The sequence below is a fragment of the Peromyscus maniculatus genome, chromosome 2 (assembly GCF_049852395.1).
Source record: "Peromyscus maniculatus bairdii isolate BWxNUB_F1_BW_parent chromosome 2, HU_Pman_BW_mat_3.1, whole genome shotgun sequence".
Taxonomy (NCBI): domain Eukaryota; kingdom Metazoa; phylum Chordata; class Mammalia; order Rodentia; family Cricetidae; genus Peromyscus; species Peromyscus maniculatus.
In genome coordinates this window covers 95,378,631-95,395,950 of record NC_134853.1, presented here as the reverse complement: position 1 = coordinate 95,395,950, position 17,320 = coordinate 95,378,631, and the positions used below count along the sequence as shown (strand labels likewise).

At 38.0% G+C, this 17,320-nt stretch overlaps 1 protein-coding gene across 2 annotated transcripts in view; it reads right to left on the bottom strand.

Annotated features, from left to right (window-relative positions):
* Frmd3 (FERM domain containing 3) overlaps positions 1 to 17,320 on the bottom strand; it is a 219,931-nt gene that overhangs the window by 140,559 nt on the left and 62,052 nt on the right. For both annotated transcript variants that reach the window (XM_006981403.4, XM_006981404.4), the window contains exon 2: positions 6,671 to 6,775. In XM_006981403.4, the coding sequence (XP_006981465.1) occupies positions 6,671 to 6,775 (105 nt within the window). The remainder of the gene's footprint in view (positions 1 to 6,670; positions 6,776 to 17,320) is intronic.

The window sequence follows — 17,320 nt, the reverse complement described above, 5'->3', positions numbered from 1 at the left end:
TTAGTATACACTAAAAAATTAAATAGACATAATATGAAAATAATGCCTTGTAAAAACAATTATTTGTGATTATTGTAAACTATATTGGGATAATAACAAGCTATCAAAAGAGAAATTATGGGGAGTGGAGGGATGATTAAGTGTCTAAGAGCATTTGCTGCTCTCACAGTAGACCCAGGTTTGTTTCCCAGCTTCCACATGATGGCTCATAACTGCTTATAACTACCGTTCTAGAGAATTTTTTTTTTTTTTTGTTTTTTTTGAGACAGGGTTTCTCTGTGTAGCTTTGTGCCATTCCTGGAACTCACTCTGTAGCCCAGGCTGGCCTCGAACTCACAGAGATCTGCCTGCCTCTGCCTCCCAAGTGCTGGGATTAAAGGCGTGCACCACCACCTCCTGGCTAGAATCTGAAAACTTCTTTAGGTCTCCATGGGCATCAGTTATGTAAGTGGTTCACATACATACATATAGGAATACATACATACACATAAATAAAAAAATTAAAAATATGGGAATTTGTTGAATTCATTCAAACTTATGATTTGTTAATGCATAACATTAGATATCATGCCATATAAATTCAATAACATTAGTACTGAACTGTTCTAAGGTCAGATATTTCCCATGGGTCTATTTATACTCTTGAAAACATGGCATTTAAAATCAATTATATAAGATGGATAATTTGTATGATCCATTTAAAAAACGTAGGTACTATGTGTCAGAAGATGAAGAAACCGAGGGACAGAATGATAAGAAATCTGTTCAAGGCTGTACAAGAGGCAAATGGCATGGACGGTTTTTCTACTGTTGCATGGTAAATTTTTTAGCCAAAGCCCTTGAAACTGTCAAGTCTTCTCTGTGCTAAGTCTAGAGCTAACCTTGTTTCCCTCATTTTTTCCTGTCTGCTCTATTTGGGTATTCCTCGTTTCTTTTTCTAGGCCATACCTTAAAATATGAGTGTCCCTTAACTTTCTGATTCTCCTCATAGCTCCACAATGAAATCCCAGGGTTTGAAGAAATAAAATGTTTTATTGGTTACAAACAATTATATCTGAGGCAAAAACTCCTGATTTAGCTTCTGACTCAAATTTTCAAACATTTACAGAGTCTCAGTGCTCTAACTATGCTAACAAACCTTCCAAACTGAGTATGTTCACACAGGTGCTGCTCACTTTCTACAAGCTCATTAGGTGATTGGCTCTATCTATATGTGGAGCCCTAGCCAGCCATGTCGTGACTTCAGATGTCCTGAAACTAAATTCAGAGAGGAGAGTCCCCCTACACCTTTCACTCCTTCCCTCAACCAAGGCACCAAAGCCTGTGAAGATGAACGTAAAAAAATAAAAGTTAGATTTTTCCAGACCACACTAGCACCTGCCCAATTTAGCCCTGCTCAAACCCCATGATTGTATATATCCTAGGCTATATAAATCTAATATTGGATGTTCTAAGTCAATAAATTATAGGGAAGCTTGTTACAAAGTAGGCTAACTCACACAGTGATCAGCTCCCTGTCATACTTCATTCATGTGAAACAATTACTATTCAATTTTGAAAATAATTGGCTGACTTAAGCTCAAAATAGAAGTCCCCTTCAACTGTTCACTGCCTGACTGCACTGTTTGTATTTCTTCAAGCTGTGTATCATAGCAATGGTAACCTCTTCCCGGCTTGTTAAAATCTAACTTGAAAGCCATTTCAAAACTTCCAAGTCCCTGGTTTCCAGTGAGATCTTATGTTCAGGCTGCTGTAAACGTCCAACTGCTTCTTCTTTATCCAGTGATACTGTGTAAACTTCATTTCTCTAAATTGATTCCTCTCCAGGTTCTTCTCCAACAAAGTGAGAGAAAATTCCCTATTTTAGGTATTTTGTTTTTCCTGACTCCAACTGGGCTAAAATTACATTTCCCACCTACATCCCTTATTCTTATAGTTGTGTTCTGTTTCAAACATAACAATTACTTTGTGTATTTACCCCCTTCCCTGTTAAATTAATGACATCAGACATGTGGAGTAACTTCCAGTTCTTCCTCTCCCTTCTCTGGAGGACTTTAAATGTGTGCAATAATTATGGTTAAACTCCAAGTTCTGCTGTCTGCTGAAGTAGTCTTATTGCATCCTCAAATATGGCAATGTTAATTCTCTGAGTCACACCTGGACCTCTTAATAACATATCCAGCTTTAAAGAGGAGATGACAGGCCTCTGTGTTATGTGACTTCAATGACTAAGACCTCTCCTTAGAAGAACAAGTCATCTGTACATATCCCACAAGGCACCCAAGAAGTTGTAATTTTTAAAATACTTTTTATTTTTAAATTAGGTGTATGTGCACATTGTCTCTCTGTGTGTGTTTATGTGAGTTCAGGTGTCTGAAGAGGCAACAAGAGGGCACAGGATGACCTTAAGTTGTAGATATGTGCAGGTGTGAGCTGCCCAGTGTTGGTATTGAAAATCAAACTCCAGTCCTCTGTAAGAGGAACAAGCATTGCTGGGTGGTGGTGACACACACCTTTAATCCTAGCCCTCGGGATTAAAGAGAGCTAGGAGGATCTCTGTGAGTTCAAGGCCAACCTGGGCTACAGAGTAAGTTCCAGGAAAGGAGCAAAAGCTACACAGAGAAACCCTGCCTCAAAAAACAAAACAAAAACAAAAACAAACAACAACAAAAAGAGCAAAAAGCATTGTAAACCACTGAGTGATATATCTCCAGCTTTTGAAATTGTGATATTTGACCCTGTTGATCTTTAAAAACAAAATAAAATTCATTAAGCAGGCAAATTCATAAACAGGGACTTCTGCTTGCAGCAAATCCTGTTGCGTTTAGGGCTGTCCTACATCTTTGGTTCCTTTTGTAGTCTCAGTGATGAACATCTGAGAAGCAATTATCCCTGAGGAGACCAGCAGGAAGCAGCCTTTCAATAGCAGGAGCAGGTGGTGGGATATAATACCATCTGGCTTTCTGCCACCATCCCAATAGTTTGTTTCATTCTGTGTCCTCCTGAAGGTGCTTGTAGAAAAAGTAAACTGTTCTGATGCAGACAAGATTTTTTCCCACTATTAATATGACAGCAATAGGCTCATTATCTGACTTCCTACACAAAAACTCAGGGATGTGTTTACTTACATTAAGGGGATGTATTAAAACCAAATATATAAACCAATCACCTACAGCTTAGGTGTGGCCTAATTCTTCTTTGGTTGGGTTGGTGGCTAGTAATGCATAATGTCTGGCTTCCTTGCTTAGATTTGGGGAAGATGGTAGGGGGTACTGTAGTCAGACTTTCCTTTGGACCACCAGCTCTTAAATAAAGACATGGAGACTTATTATTAATTATGAGAGTTCGGACTTATCTTAGGCTTTTTCTCAACTAACTCATAACTTAAATTAACTCCTTTTTTTGAATCTACATTCTACCATGTGGCTTGGTCACCTCTCCTCTTTATCCTATGTTTGACTTCTTCAGCGTCTCGCTAGCATTTCTCTCATGTGCTAGATTCATCTTGAGTTCCTTTATTTACCCAGAAGTCCTGCCTAGTCTCTCCTGTCTGGCTAATGGCCATTCAGTTTTTTATTAAATCAATCACAATGACATATCTTTACACAGTGTAAACAAATATCCTGCAACAGGGTACAAAACTAGGGAGGGAGATCTAGTACAATTTATATTTGAAACCACAATAATAGAAATTAGAGTTATGAAATTCAGCTACTTGTATAAAAAATGTTTCCCAAAAGTTTCCCTCATTACCTGAGGAAAATGGTAGAATGAATATGGCAGATTTAAAATAATAATATTCCACAGTGATTTCCATCAATGAGGCTGAGAGGAGGTACAGGTAACCCACTAACTACACAATGTGGGTAATAACACTTTGCTTCTCTAGCTCACCTGGTTTTCTTAATTGATTAGATTTTTATAAACAAATAAGTCATCAGCGACTCTTAACAGCATCTCTCTTAACTTTAAAAGGAGAACATTTGTATGTTCAGTAGGTTCTAAACACACCTCTAATTACTTACCTGGATTTGGCCAAAGCATAGTAACTGTAAAGCAATAGCATTAAATCACAGGGAGAACAACATATAACACAGTCAATATATGTCATGTGCCATATTCTAGTTCTCTTAAGAGTCATAAAGCAAATATTCTATTTATTGTTTCCACTGGGACAGAGCACAGAAGTAATATAACCTGATGGGTCAAACAGCTTACTAACCAGAAGAACTAAGGTTTCCAAATCACATCTTTCTGAGTCCACAAGCTATGCAATTTTAAGAGGTTGGATTGTAACTCAGTGGTTGAATACCTGCCTAGCTTGTAAAAGGCTCTGAGTCTGATCCACAGAAATGGAAACATCAAACCAAATAAAAATTATGCAAGCATGGTGCCTCAGAACCACATGCCTATAATTGTAGAGCCTACAAAGCTGAAGCCAGCGGATGTAGAAGAAGCTGAGGCTAGCCTAAGTTTTTTTTTTTTTTTTTTTTTTTGTGAGACTTATTTTTTTGTGAGACTATTTAATGTGAGACCCTGGCCCAAATTAAAATAAGAATCTATTCAGTTTTGTATAGCAATAACACTGCAACTGATGCAGCTATAGAAGATCATAGCAGCTAGTAAATATTGATAAAAACAGAAATGGTTGTTGTGGTGGATTAAGTAAATATAGCCCACATAGGCCCATAGGGAGTGGCACTATTAGGAGGTGTGACCTTGTTGGAGTAGGTGTAACCTTGTTGGAGGAATTTTGTCACAATCTCTTCCTGTTGCCTGTGGATCAAGATGTAGAACTCTCAGCTCCTCCAGCACCATGTCTACCTGCATGCCACCATGCTTCCTATCATGACAATAATGGACTAAACCTCTGAACTGTAAGTCATTCCCAATGAAATGCTTTCCTTTATTAGAGTGCTGTGGCTATGGTGTCTCTTCATAGCAATAAAACCCTAAAAGACTGAGAATAAGAATGCAAAAAGTGGGGAGAGATGTAGAGGTTTTGTTTAATGATAGATTAAAGTGAGTGAATGAATAAATGTACTCAGATATTATAATATCTGTAAGGTCAGCCTCTGGGCTTTGGCTATATGACAGTAAGAGAAAAGCATATGGGAAAAAAAAGAAAAAAAATAGGTAAAAAAAGAAAAGAGACCAAGGGAGAGTGTGCACAAAACCATAACAGGCATGAACAATAGGGTACAATGTCAGCCTGTTACATGGATATGCTTTATTAAATAAATAAACAACTGGTAGGGGGAGAAGAGCTGAGCGGAGATGTAAGAAAATAAAAACACTGGCAGATACTGAATAGCTGTGGAGTGGGGGAAAGGAGAGCAGGGTGGAGAGAGATAGGAGAAAATGAAATCACTGACCTTAATGTTGTTTTTTATCTCCATATCTATTGTTTTGTCTCCCTGGTCCTAGCCCAGGCTATACTCTATGTTGATTTTTCACTCATGCCATTCTTCACTCAGGGACTGCATCTCTCTCCTGTGCAAAGTTTTCTTGACTCTGTTCTGAGGGCTGTGTTTAGGGTATCTATGTTTAGAACTGCAATCTGCAATGCAGATTGTCTTCTTCATCCATATGAAGTCACCAAGAGATATTCTTTATGTATTTTTTACTAATTTTAATTTGAAATCTATTTTTTTCAGGTACTAGAAGAGCAGCTACTTTTTCCTTTCTAGTTTTATTTCCTTGATATACCTTTTTTATCCTTCTATCTGAAATTTGGGATTAGTTTTCATAGTGATATACATTTATTGGAAACAAGTCGATTAATCCTATTTTTTAATTAAAATACAATTACATCATTTCCCATCTTTCCTTTACTTCCTCCAGCCCCTCCCAAAGTTTCCTGCTCCTTCAATCCCTGTCAAACTGACAACAATTTTCTTGGGTTATTTACACACACACACACACACACACACACACACACACACACACACACACACTCAATCCCTATAATATTTCAGTGCCTTCTGCTGCTATTTGTCTTTTCCAGCTATGTATCCAGCGTTTGTCAATCAAGCTCACTGTTCATACAATGCCACTGTGTGTGAAGGGAAGTACTTTGTGGATTCCAGTGACCTCCCTAAAGCCATGTGTTGCTGATGGTCAACATGTAAGCTTCTCTTGCTTGCTTCCATGTAGGCATTCACTATTTTACCCCAAAGTCTCTTCCAAATAATGTGAAATAAACCATTTTTTTTTAAATGTACATTTCAGTGGCATTGGCTGTGTTGGATAGGAATCATCTATGTCAGACTCCAAACATTTCCATCATTCCACAAGGAAACCCTTTCCCTACCAAGTCCATCCCCTACCTCCGCCAGTAGGTTCTTGTGGTGTGTGTGCATGGGGGAGGGTTCTTCATAATAGATTATATGAAACTACTCTGAGGAGGGTTGTAAAGTCTAAACTCAAAGAGAATAGCAGCCTTCTTACTTCTCTTCATGTGAGAACAGCTTCCTGAAAGGCCTTTCGGTCTTCCTATTTCTTCCAGTCAGGTAGTATTCCAGCCACACACCCACCAGCTGTTTTACTTCTCATGCCAATAATTCATGAGAACAAAGGTACCATAAGGCTTCTGGAAAGGATCCTGCAGTGCCTGACATTCTGAGCCTCCCCCTAATCCCATAGTTTGGAGATCAAGATAGGCTCTTACCCTTTGCTTCTCTGGGTCCACATAGCGAATTCCGAAGTAGTCCTTCTCCAGCAAGCTGTAGTAGTTGCAGATGTATTCAATAAGAAACTGGCCTTTGGTCTCCCTCTGTAAAAGAAGTACATTTAAGTTACAGCCAGAGCTCACATATCCATTCCTATTCCATTCCCAGCAAGCCTTTCTTATCCAACTGTGTCTGTGTTTAGAACAATGGATTTGATCACTTTAGACACTGGCATAAGGGTTTCCAATATTGTTTAATTACAACCTCCTTAAGCAACAGAGTTTACTAGGTGAGCAGATTAGTAATTTTCTGTTTGTTGTAACCAAGTACGTGACAAGAAGCAACTTAAAGTAGGAAAGCTTTATTTTTATTTGTGATTCAATGGGATACAGTCCATTCTAGTAGGAAAGACACGGCAATGAATGTGGGACTGAGTGTGCACATCTAGATCAGGGAAACAGAAGGGGGAAAGAAAGCACAGCTAAGAAAAACAAAAACAATCCAAATAACAAAACAGAAAAACAAAACAAAACAAAACAAAAGCCACCTCAAACTCCTACCACAGAAGCCCACTTCCTCCAGTGAAGCCCCAGATCCTAAAGGTTTCACAAACTCTTCTAATAGCACCACTGTCTGGGAAGAAAATGTTAAAACACATTAGCCTACAGGCACGTGTGACATTCAAACCACAAGAGTGAGCCAACACACACACATGCACACACACACACACACACACACACACACACACACACACACACACACGTTAGCATATGCACACTTTAAATTACAAGAGAACCCAGGAAGTGGAATCAATGGTATACACAGCAATATCTTACATAAGTACCATGTGCTCTTGTGTGTTCTGTTTCATATTAGAGGTCATTTAATTTTCTTTACAATTTTTATAACTGAGAAAACATTTCACATTCAATACCATGTGGGGACCCACAATTTACAGTGCCTTTGACTCCTTGCTGTACATGGTTTCTGTTATTCACCCATTTAGTATTCTGAGAAAACTGAACCACAAAATAATTCACTGACTTGTCTAATATTACACAATTTGCATGGATCAAGGTAGGATCTCAGTCACAGAATCTGGGTGTGGAATGTGGATTTCTGTCCAACCGCATTGTCATTCTGGAATATTCTGAGATCACTGAGAGACTTGATGTGCAGTGAAAGACATTGGGATATCCTGGCTCCCACTAGCAATGTTGTGAAATTCAGTTTCTTCAGTTTGAGAACCATGATAAATCAAAAGAGAAGAGCATACTTCAATGCTCTTAAGGTTTGGTTGACTCATGAATAAGGTTCAATAAGGTTGCTGACAAGGGATTGGAGAGATCGACTCAGCGATAAAGATTGTCTGCTGCTCTTGCAAAGGACCTAGAGTTGGCTCCTAGCACCTATACTGTAGCTCACTACTGTCTGTAACTCTAGTTCCAGGCAATCCATTGCCTTCCTCTGGTCTCCTTTGGCAGCAGGCACATAGACAGACAGACAGATGAAACACATATCATACATATAAAATAAAATAAATAAATCTTTTTGTTTTAGTTGTTGACAGATCTATGAACTACTTTAGGAGTGCATTATGATCAATAAAAAGAAATTTTAAAATTTAAAAGCTTAATGGTTCCAAGATATTAGAAACAGTTTTAGGGCCGAGTGTGATGACACATGCTGTCTTTAGTTACTGTTCTATTGTTGTGCAGGGGACATAATGACCAAGGAAACTTACAGAGGAAAGCATAATAGAAAACTTGCTTACAGAGGATGAGTACATGATCATCATGACAGGGACAAGACAGCAAACAAGTGGGTATGGCATGGAAACAATAGCTGAGAGCTTACATCTTATGAGAGAGAGAGAGAGAGAGAGAGAGAGAGAGAGAGAGAGAGAGAGAGAGAGAGAGAGAGAAAGACTTGGTGTGGCATGCACTTTTGAAACCTCAAAACCCACCCCCAGTGACATACTCCCTCCAACAAGGCCACACCTCTTAATCCTGCCCCAAACAGTTCCACCAACTAGGAACCAAATACTCATATATATTAGTCTGGGAGTCCAATTTTTCACTCAAGCCTCCACACATGTCTTTAGTCACAGCACTCCAGTCTAAAGCAAGATGATCTTTGTTAGTTCAGGTCAGCCTGGTCTATATATTGAATTGAAGGCTAGCCAGGCTGACACACTGAGATGTCAAAAGAGGAAGTGGTGCCGATTCTTCCACCACTCTCCAGGATCTAGCTGGGTGAATCCTTCTATTCCTCTAGTACAAACACCTACCTATCCTATCCGCGCAGAGTCAGGCCAGCTTTTACATCCAGTACCCGGGCCTTTTCTTACCATCCCTCCCTGTGCAACAACTAACCTCTAGGCTTTGGCCAGGACCTATCCTCCTAACCTGCCTACCCTGATACATAGGCCTCTCCCACATCACTTCCAATCTCTCCACTCAACCACATCCTACACATCCTTCTCCAGGATGTAGCTCAGTGACTCCTGATTTCCCCTTCTAAGCACACTCCTAAGCTCCTTCATAGATAGTTAGTGTCATACATACTGTGCCCCAGACTAGAAAGGGTACCCTTGACTAGACTGCAAGAAAAATCTAGGCTTTTGCCAGGACTCATACTGGCTGATCCTGACCAACAGCTCCCTTCTATACCACAACCACCTTGCCATATGGCCAGATGCTGCTCTAGAATCCAGCCAGGTGAGTCCTTTTGTTCCTCGCCACCACACACCTTCCTCCAAACCCCACATTGATGCCCACACTGGACTAGAATGCACATTCTACATATTAGCCCAGTTACCTATGTCCTTCTTACTTCATTCTAGCTAAGGCATAACCAACCATTAGGCCCAACCCAATGTGCACTTCTCTCATGCTCCAATCTGCTTTCTTCATGTCAGACATAGAACTAATAAAAGAAGTCCACAGGCACAGATACCATTGTAAAGACACAAACAACATGAATGATCACAGGAATATTACTGGCACCCATGTACACAAAAACAACCAACCAACCAACCAAACAAACAAAAAACCACCAGTCTGTAGAATTTTTTTTGAGGGGGGATTTCAAGACAGGATTTCTTTGTAGCTCTGGCTGTCCTGGAACTTGCTCTGTAAACCAGGGTGGCCTCAAAATCAGAGATCTGCCTACCTCTGCCTCCCAAGTGCTAGGAATAAAAGTGAGTGCCACCACTGCCTGGTTTTCCTGTAGAATTTCTTGCCAATAAGAATTACCTTCATGAATCACAGGACACAGAACTTAATAGAACAATCATAAACTTCATCAAAGATTTCAAAGAGTTTAAAAAAGACAAAAAGAAACAGCTCAATGAAATTAAAGAAAAAGAACCTAAAGAGAACAAATGTCAGGGTAATATACAAGAAAACACAAACATAAGAGTGATGGAAATGACTAAGACACTTCAGGATTTGAAAATGGAATTCAGTAAAGACATAGAAACACCGAAGAAGACACAAGCTGAAATGAAGATGAAACTGAAAACCCCAGTAACCCAACTAGAAAACTCAAAGACTTACAGATAGAATAAATCAAGCAAAAGATGGAATATCAAGACTCAAAGTAAAGTAGAAGATGTAGAGTAATAGGCAGAGAGGATGTAAAAAGAAAAAAAAATGAAATGAATATACAAGAAAAGCAGAACACCATGGAATGACTGAACTTTTGAATTATAGGAATCCATGAAGGACAAGAATCCCAAGTCAATGAATGGAACCAGATCTTCATCAAGATCATCGAAGAAAACTTTCCCAAACTAAGGATATGTAGATACTCATACAGATACAAGAGATAAACAGAATACTAAATGGTCAAGACCAGAAATGAAACACCCCATGGCATATTATGGTTTAAAAACAAAGTATACAGAAAAAAGAAGTATAGGCCAGTATCCCCGATGAACATAGATTATTCAATAAAATATTTGCAAACCAAATATAGACATAAATAAAAAAGATTATTTACTGTAACCAGTTGGCTTTATTGCTGAAATTCAGGAATGGGTTACCATGAATACATCAATAACCTACATAAAGGAATTTAAACAGATGCAGGAAAAAGCCTTTGAGAGAATCCAATCTACTTTCATGATAAAAGTCCTTGAGAAAAAACTAGAGTTAACATACCTCAACACAATAAAGGCAATATAGATAAAACCAATAGGCAACACCAACACAAATGGAGGGAAACTTGAATCAATCCCACTGAAGTCAGGAAATTATCTAATGATATATTGAATGTTATAACCCTGACCCAAAAATACAAATATTGCATGTTCTTTTCATCTGAGATTTTGAACTCCAAATCTTCACATGGGAATACATATGCCAGAGTAAACACAGAAACCAGTAAAGTAAAAATGGACCACTGTTGGGAAGAAGATAAAGGAGCAATAAAAGGGAATAGCAAGGGAGAGCGGTCTGATGGGGTAAATGGGAAAAAATGAGTGGGAGGGCTCTAACTATGGAAAAGGTGATAGATAAATATAGAAAATGGTGAAAGGAGGGCTATAAAAACATTAAGAGTATCTGAAAAATTCATAATAAGCTATAATGTTAATTATGACCTAAAATACATACAATACACAGAGTTTAGGTTTTAAATACACATACATAGTTTAAATGAAGTTTTCCCATCTGAGTTTTCAATGCCCCCACCCCAAGAACAATAGACCATCTAATAAACACCATCACTGGGCTTTAGGAGCCCTCATTTGATTGTTAGGTGAGGTTTGTTCATAGGACTATCAAAACAACAGAGGCCCAGAAGTCACTGAAGTGATTCTGATCTGAATGTCTCTTCTCTGAATACAACCTTTCTTGTACCAAAAGGTGCAAGCTTTCAAAGAAGGGAAGCTACCAAGGGTTCTACCCTACCTCACAACAAAGAGTAGTATAGCACAAAAACCCTAAGGGAGCAATAGTGGCATTTATACTTTGGCAGTAATCAACAGCACTCTAATTGGACTGAGGGCCACCTCTACAAGAAGAAACCATGCCTGGTGCTGGAAACCTGACAACTACCAAGGGCTAGTGAAGCCATTGATCTTGAAGGAGAACCTACAATTGCCACTATACCAAACTGCCATAACTTCTAACTACATTCTAAATATTTGTCCTTATACCCACAGGTAAGTGTAGTTCTCATTCCTCCTCATGGAAACTTTTCTTTGCCACAGAAAGAGACCATTACATAAAACTACAACTAACCTAAATTGAGAGTTATAGAGCCCAGTCCAAACTGATACATCTACAAGACAACTCCTGCACACAAGTGTTAGGGATCACAGTGGAAGATGTGGTGGAATGTAGTAAGAGCCAAAGGAACAGGGAGTTTGTTGTGATGGGAGCTACACCTGTGAAGTCTCATCAACATGACTGCGTAAATATGACCTGAACAAAGATATTTCCAATAGACATGCTAACATGAATGTCTGAAAACCCAGGAGGCCTCAAGTCTATGGAAAAACTTCAGACAACTGAGGAATTCTGAGAACAGGAGAAGTAGTCTTCTCCAGGGAAGAGCACATCAATTTTATTCAACACCAAATTCAGTCCTGAAAACATATACATACAAGTACCATTATACCCACTGAGTGATAATTGTATTTAAGTATTTAGGAATATAGATAGATGGATAGATAGACAGATACATAGATATTGATGATAGATGGATAAATGATATATAAATAGATAGATGATAGGTAGATAAATGACAGATGATAGGTAGACAATAGATAGATGATAAATAACAATAGTTAAAGAAAAAGAGGTCATGGATTTGAAAGGAGGGCTACACAAGAGAGCAGAGAGGCAAGAGGAATATTATACAATTATAGTATAAACTCAAAAGCTAAAAAAGTAGTTTTAAAAAGAGAGACTGTTTTGTTTCATGCTCTACATAATGGCATTTAACAAAATGATATTACTAGCAGCTGAGCAAGTTATGATTAATAAGGCAGCCCTTGGCCTGAGTTTACTAAAAATATCCTGGGGCGTATAGGGTGGTGCTATGATCTGAAGCTTCTATTGTTTTCCTGAAACCAAGTCCCAGTTGCTTGTATGAGTTGTGAGGCTTTATTTCTTTCTATAAAGTCAAAGATAAATTATCAGAATAAATTTCATCATAAAATTTGGTAATTGTTTTCTAAATCTGCTCACTGAAATGACAAATTTTTGCCTTTGGATAGCTGAATTCAATGTCCAAAATAGTCTAAACTCCTTTGAGTTTAAAGAAATTGAACTTGATCCACTAACTGAACGTAATAGAAACTCATCATTGTGATTGATTGCAAGCTCTTTGCATGTGGTTCCAGAATAAGCAACTACATCTTATCACAAGTGAGATAAATTTTAAAAAGCTATGTGGGTCAAGAATTCTTCACAAAAAAAAAAAAATAAAAAAGAACTTGCTTTTGCATAACATACTTGGATTTCTTTTTTCTCCTAAGGGAAGAGCCTGGTTTGTTGATATCTCTAATTTCTAAATTTCTGCTTATAGGTCATATTCTATCCCTAAAATGTTCTATGAATTTTTTAGCAACTTAAAAAAAAACTCTTAGACTATTTTTAGTGAATGACCACAGTAACCAGTATATAGCTCTCAGCAACATCTCCTTAAAACTATTCAAGACCCTTGAGATAAAATAACTACTGCAAACACTGTAATGACTAGAATATGTAAATGTGACTGTAGTAGGGTAATTAATTTCTATAAAAGCAGATCAGGCCAATGGGAATGGAGGTCCCTAAAGGATATATATATATATATATATATATATATATATATATATATATATGCATGTGTGTGTGTGTGTGTATCAAATATATATCAAAATAATATAAATACAAGTATTCTGTGTTAAATATCTTCAAGCAACTCTTTTATAAAGGTTTCCCATTGACTATGTTGTGATATGGACTGCTTATTACAGTCTTCAGTAAGATTAGTGCAGAAATTCATTTTTGTGTTTTCTACTGGGATTGCTTCAGAACAGAAAACAAACCTAGAACCCATTCCAGAGAGTGATCTGATCCAAAGTGGCACCATATATGGCTTCATGTGGGGACTTCCTTAACTCAGAAGCCTCAAAATGTGAATGGACTTAGTGCTTTCTCCATATTCTCTACCTGTTTGCCAGGACAACTGTCTCTGTGTGTGCAGATTCCTAACCTTCTGCAAAGACCTTGTCTGAGGGTCATCTCTCATGAATTGGAACATGATGGTCTGTTGTATATGACAGAGTACTTGGCATAATTTGGGTATCTTAAAAGACAAATCTGAGTGGACCAAAGTTTCTTCTGTGTAGTGGTAAAAAACTGTTTCAACAGTCTTTGTATAAAAGGACAATGTGTTTGAACAGATAAGGTGGAAAAATTTCGTTAATAAAAGGCCTCATTCTATTGTCCTTGCAACAGAGTGCCAAATAGGATTCCTTTCAGCAGTCCACAGGTGGCTCAAGCAGGTCAGTGGACATCCATGTGGATACAGCAACTCTGTGGCCAACATATAGGATGGGGCATCTCACCTGCCTTAGAATTGCTACCAGTGAATTATCTCTCTTTTTTAGTCCATTCTAACAAGGTAACAATATTCCAGTTGGATTCCTTTGGAAATAGTTTTGAGAGGAGAAAGACATCATTTAGTTTCTCTGCTTTTTTATTATGTAGTCTGTTTGGTAAGTTATTCACTATTTCATGGAAATTTTAAAGGTGATTTGTTACACATAGTGGGCAAATCTGTAATCCCGGTGGTTGAAAGGCAGAGGCTCAGGCAGTAGGATTGCAAGTTCGAGGCCAGCCTGGGCTACACAGTGAAACATGAGAACTACATAGCTCTAGGCTAGACAACATTATAAACAAAAACACTGATCCAAAAAGCAAATAATAATAACAACAATAATAGTAATAAACAAATTTAAAGACTGACAACTAGTAGATGGTCAGTAAATGAAACCTATAATCAACTGTGATGGCAAATGCCTGTAATCCTAGAACTCAGGAGGTGGAAGCATATGGATTATGAATTCAAGGCCAGTCTGGGTTACACAATGAGATTCTGTCTCAAATCAAATGAAATACACAACTATAGAGTAATATAACAAGAAGACCTTTTACTTATGATGCCATGGTCCTGCCTGAATGCTTTCCCATGGACTAAAGTAAGCAGGCTTTTCCTACTAAACTGAGATTGAATACACAATTTGTTATTCTCTCATGGGATGGGTTTTACTTTCTTATGCCTCAAAGAACCTGATTTTTATGAACACAAACTAGGCTACCTCTTTAAAATTCCTCATCACCTTACCACTCCAAAGAAGGCATCAGAGAACACAACAAACCACTGCTTTCAAATCTTGTTTTTACTACACCCTTGCTGAGTGGCCTTCAGCAAGTCATGAAATCTCCTTGAGGCTGAGTTTTATCTCAGTAAAGGGTTAGTAATTATAATAATTCCCAGGTCTACATCTAACAGGTTACTTTAAGGCTCATTCACATATTTGTTAAACACCTGTCATGCACTCAATAGCAATGGGAGAAAAACAGTGAAGGAATTGAAAGTAGTTTGAAATTGTGAACTGTCTTAGAAATGGCAAAGCACAGTGATAAGTCATTATAACTAACTTTAAGAATAAACTTTAATATAATTTATTATTTCAAGTGTCATGGGTCATTTTTGATTCAAAGATATTGCTCAGAGTAGTATTCGCCTCCTAGAATTGGCCCTTACGAGGAAAAGGGTTCAATTCTTTCCACATTTCTTTCAGTTGCCAATAATGCATTTATTTTAATTACCCAGATCAGTTGCAAAGTCAAAACAATAATATATTTGAGATTTTAAAAAATGCAAAGAAATAAATGGCCTATATTAGCAGTGAATTTTTTCACATGAAAAAATTATAAAACCTTAATCTTCAATTCCTAAAGCTCCAATCTAAGGCATTTTGCTCTCTTTTAAATACTGGTTAAGTCTAAGACAGGACATCATTCAAAAAGAATGATTCTAAATCAAAGCTTAGAGTTTGGAATAGTTACTTTCAGGAATGAAGGTTAAAACATAGTGATAGCAAATATCACTTAGTTAATTAAATACTTAGTGGATGCCATGAACTGCTTTTACAGATTACACCTTTAATCTTCTAACAAACTGCTTATTTAGTTAATATTCTTCCCATGGTAGCTATTAGAATTTGGACAGGGAGAGGAAGGGACACTGGGATACAAAACAGAATATAGTATCTAGCAAAGACGGGACTTGAGTTTTCAGAAAATACTAAGCACATTATATATAGTGAAGTCGTTGGATGACTGTCCAGTATCCTAACACTCCTAAATCTTTCCTAATGGCATCCCAAATTGTACAATTATGTGCATTAATATTGGTACACAAACCCACATGAGAGTCTAAAGGAACTAAGACCCATCCCTGTGGTGACATTTGTTTGTGCTCTAACAAATAAAGCTTGCCTGGAGATCAGAGTGTAGAGGCCAGGCAGTGGTGGCACACACCTTTAATCCCAGCACTTGGGATTTTATGCCTTTGATCCCAGCACTTGGGAGGAGGAAACAGGAAGTGATATGGCTGGGCAGAGTGAGGAAGTGATAAGGCAGGGTGGAGACAGGAGCCCAAGCCCTTTCAGTCTGAGGATTCCTAGTGGTAAGAAGTCTTTCTCTAGTGTCTGGCTGCTCTGCTTCTCTGATCTTTTAGCTTTCACCCCCTAATATCTGACGCTGAGTTTTTATTATTAAGACCAATTTGCGCTACACTCCAATTTGCGCTATCTCCAGGGCTCAGGCTGGATTGATCTAAAGATAATCCATCTTCTCTTGTCTTGCTGGTTCTAGAAAGGACATAGAACATAGCAAGCCTAAGAAGCAATTTATTAGGGGTTTTAGAATGATTTCTGTTTATTTTGCTGAAAGAGTTTCAAGAAAACGCTTTCTCTTACCTCTAGGTAATAAGCAAGGGCATATGGTCTATAACTGCTTCCACAGTTTAAAATCCAGTTAGTTAGAACTTAACATCCAGAGAAATCAAGACTTTGCCTTCAAATTGTTGAATTGTTAATATGAATATAAAGAGATGTCCATGATGTTTGAAGCTAGTACAAATTTGTTTTCCTGTTTGTTATATTTAAACTTTTCCTCAAGGCAAACAATGAACCAATACGCCAGGTCAAGTGCGATTTATTAGTAACCAACCATATGGATATAACACACAGGTGTTGGTGAAGACTGGACCAGCTGAATTGTTCAGCTCTTCTGCCACCATGTTCTATTTGGTCAACAAAACACCTTGACAGTTTGGAGTTGGGAAACACGACCTGGTTGCTGGCTGCTGGCTGCTGTTGGGAAGACTAACTGTGAAAGCCAGCTGGAGTTCAGCATTGTCTGCACCTTCCCTGCAGAGTGAATTCTATGGTATGCTACATTCACACAGGTCCTGTTGTCTTTCATGTCCCTAATTTCTTGTGTCCTTAGCAGTATTCACATGTATACTCCTAGGCAATAGGAATGATTTTTCTGAGAAAGGCTGTTTGAATCTTACCTTTACAGTTCAAACTTTCCCCCACTCTACAGTGAAATTTATGGCTATGTACTCATTCTGTT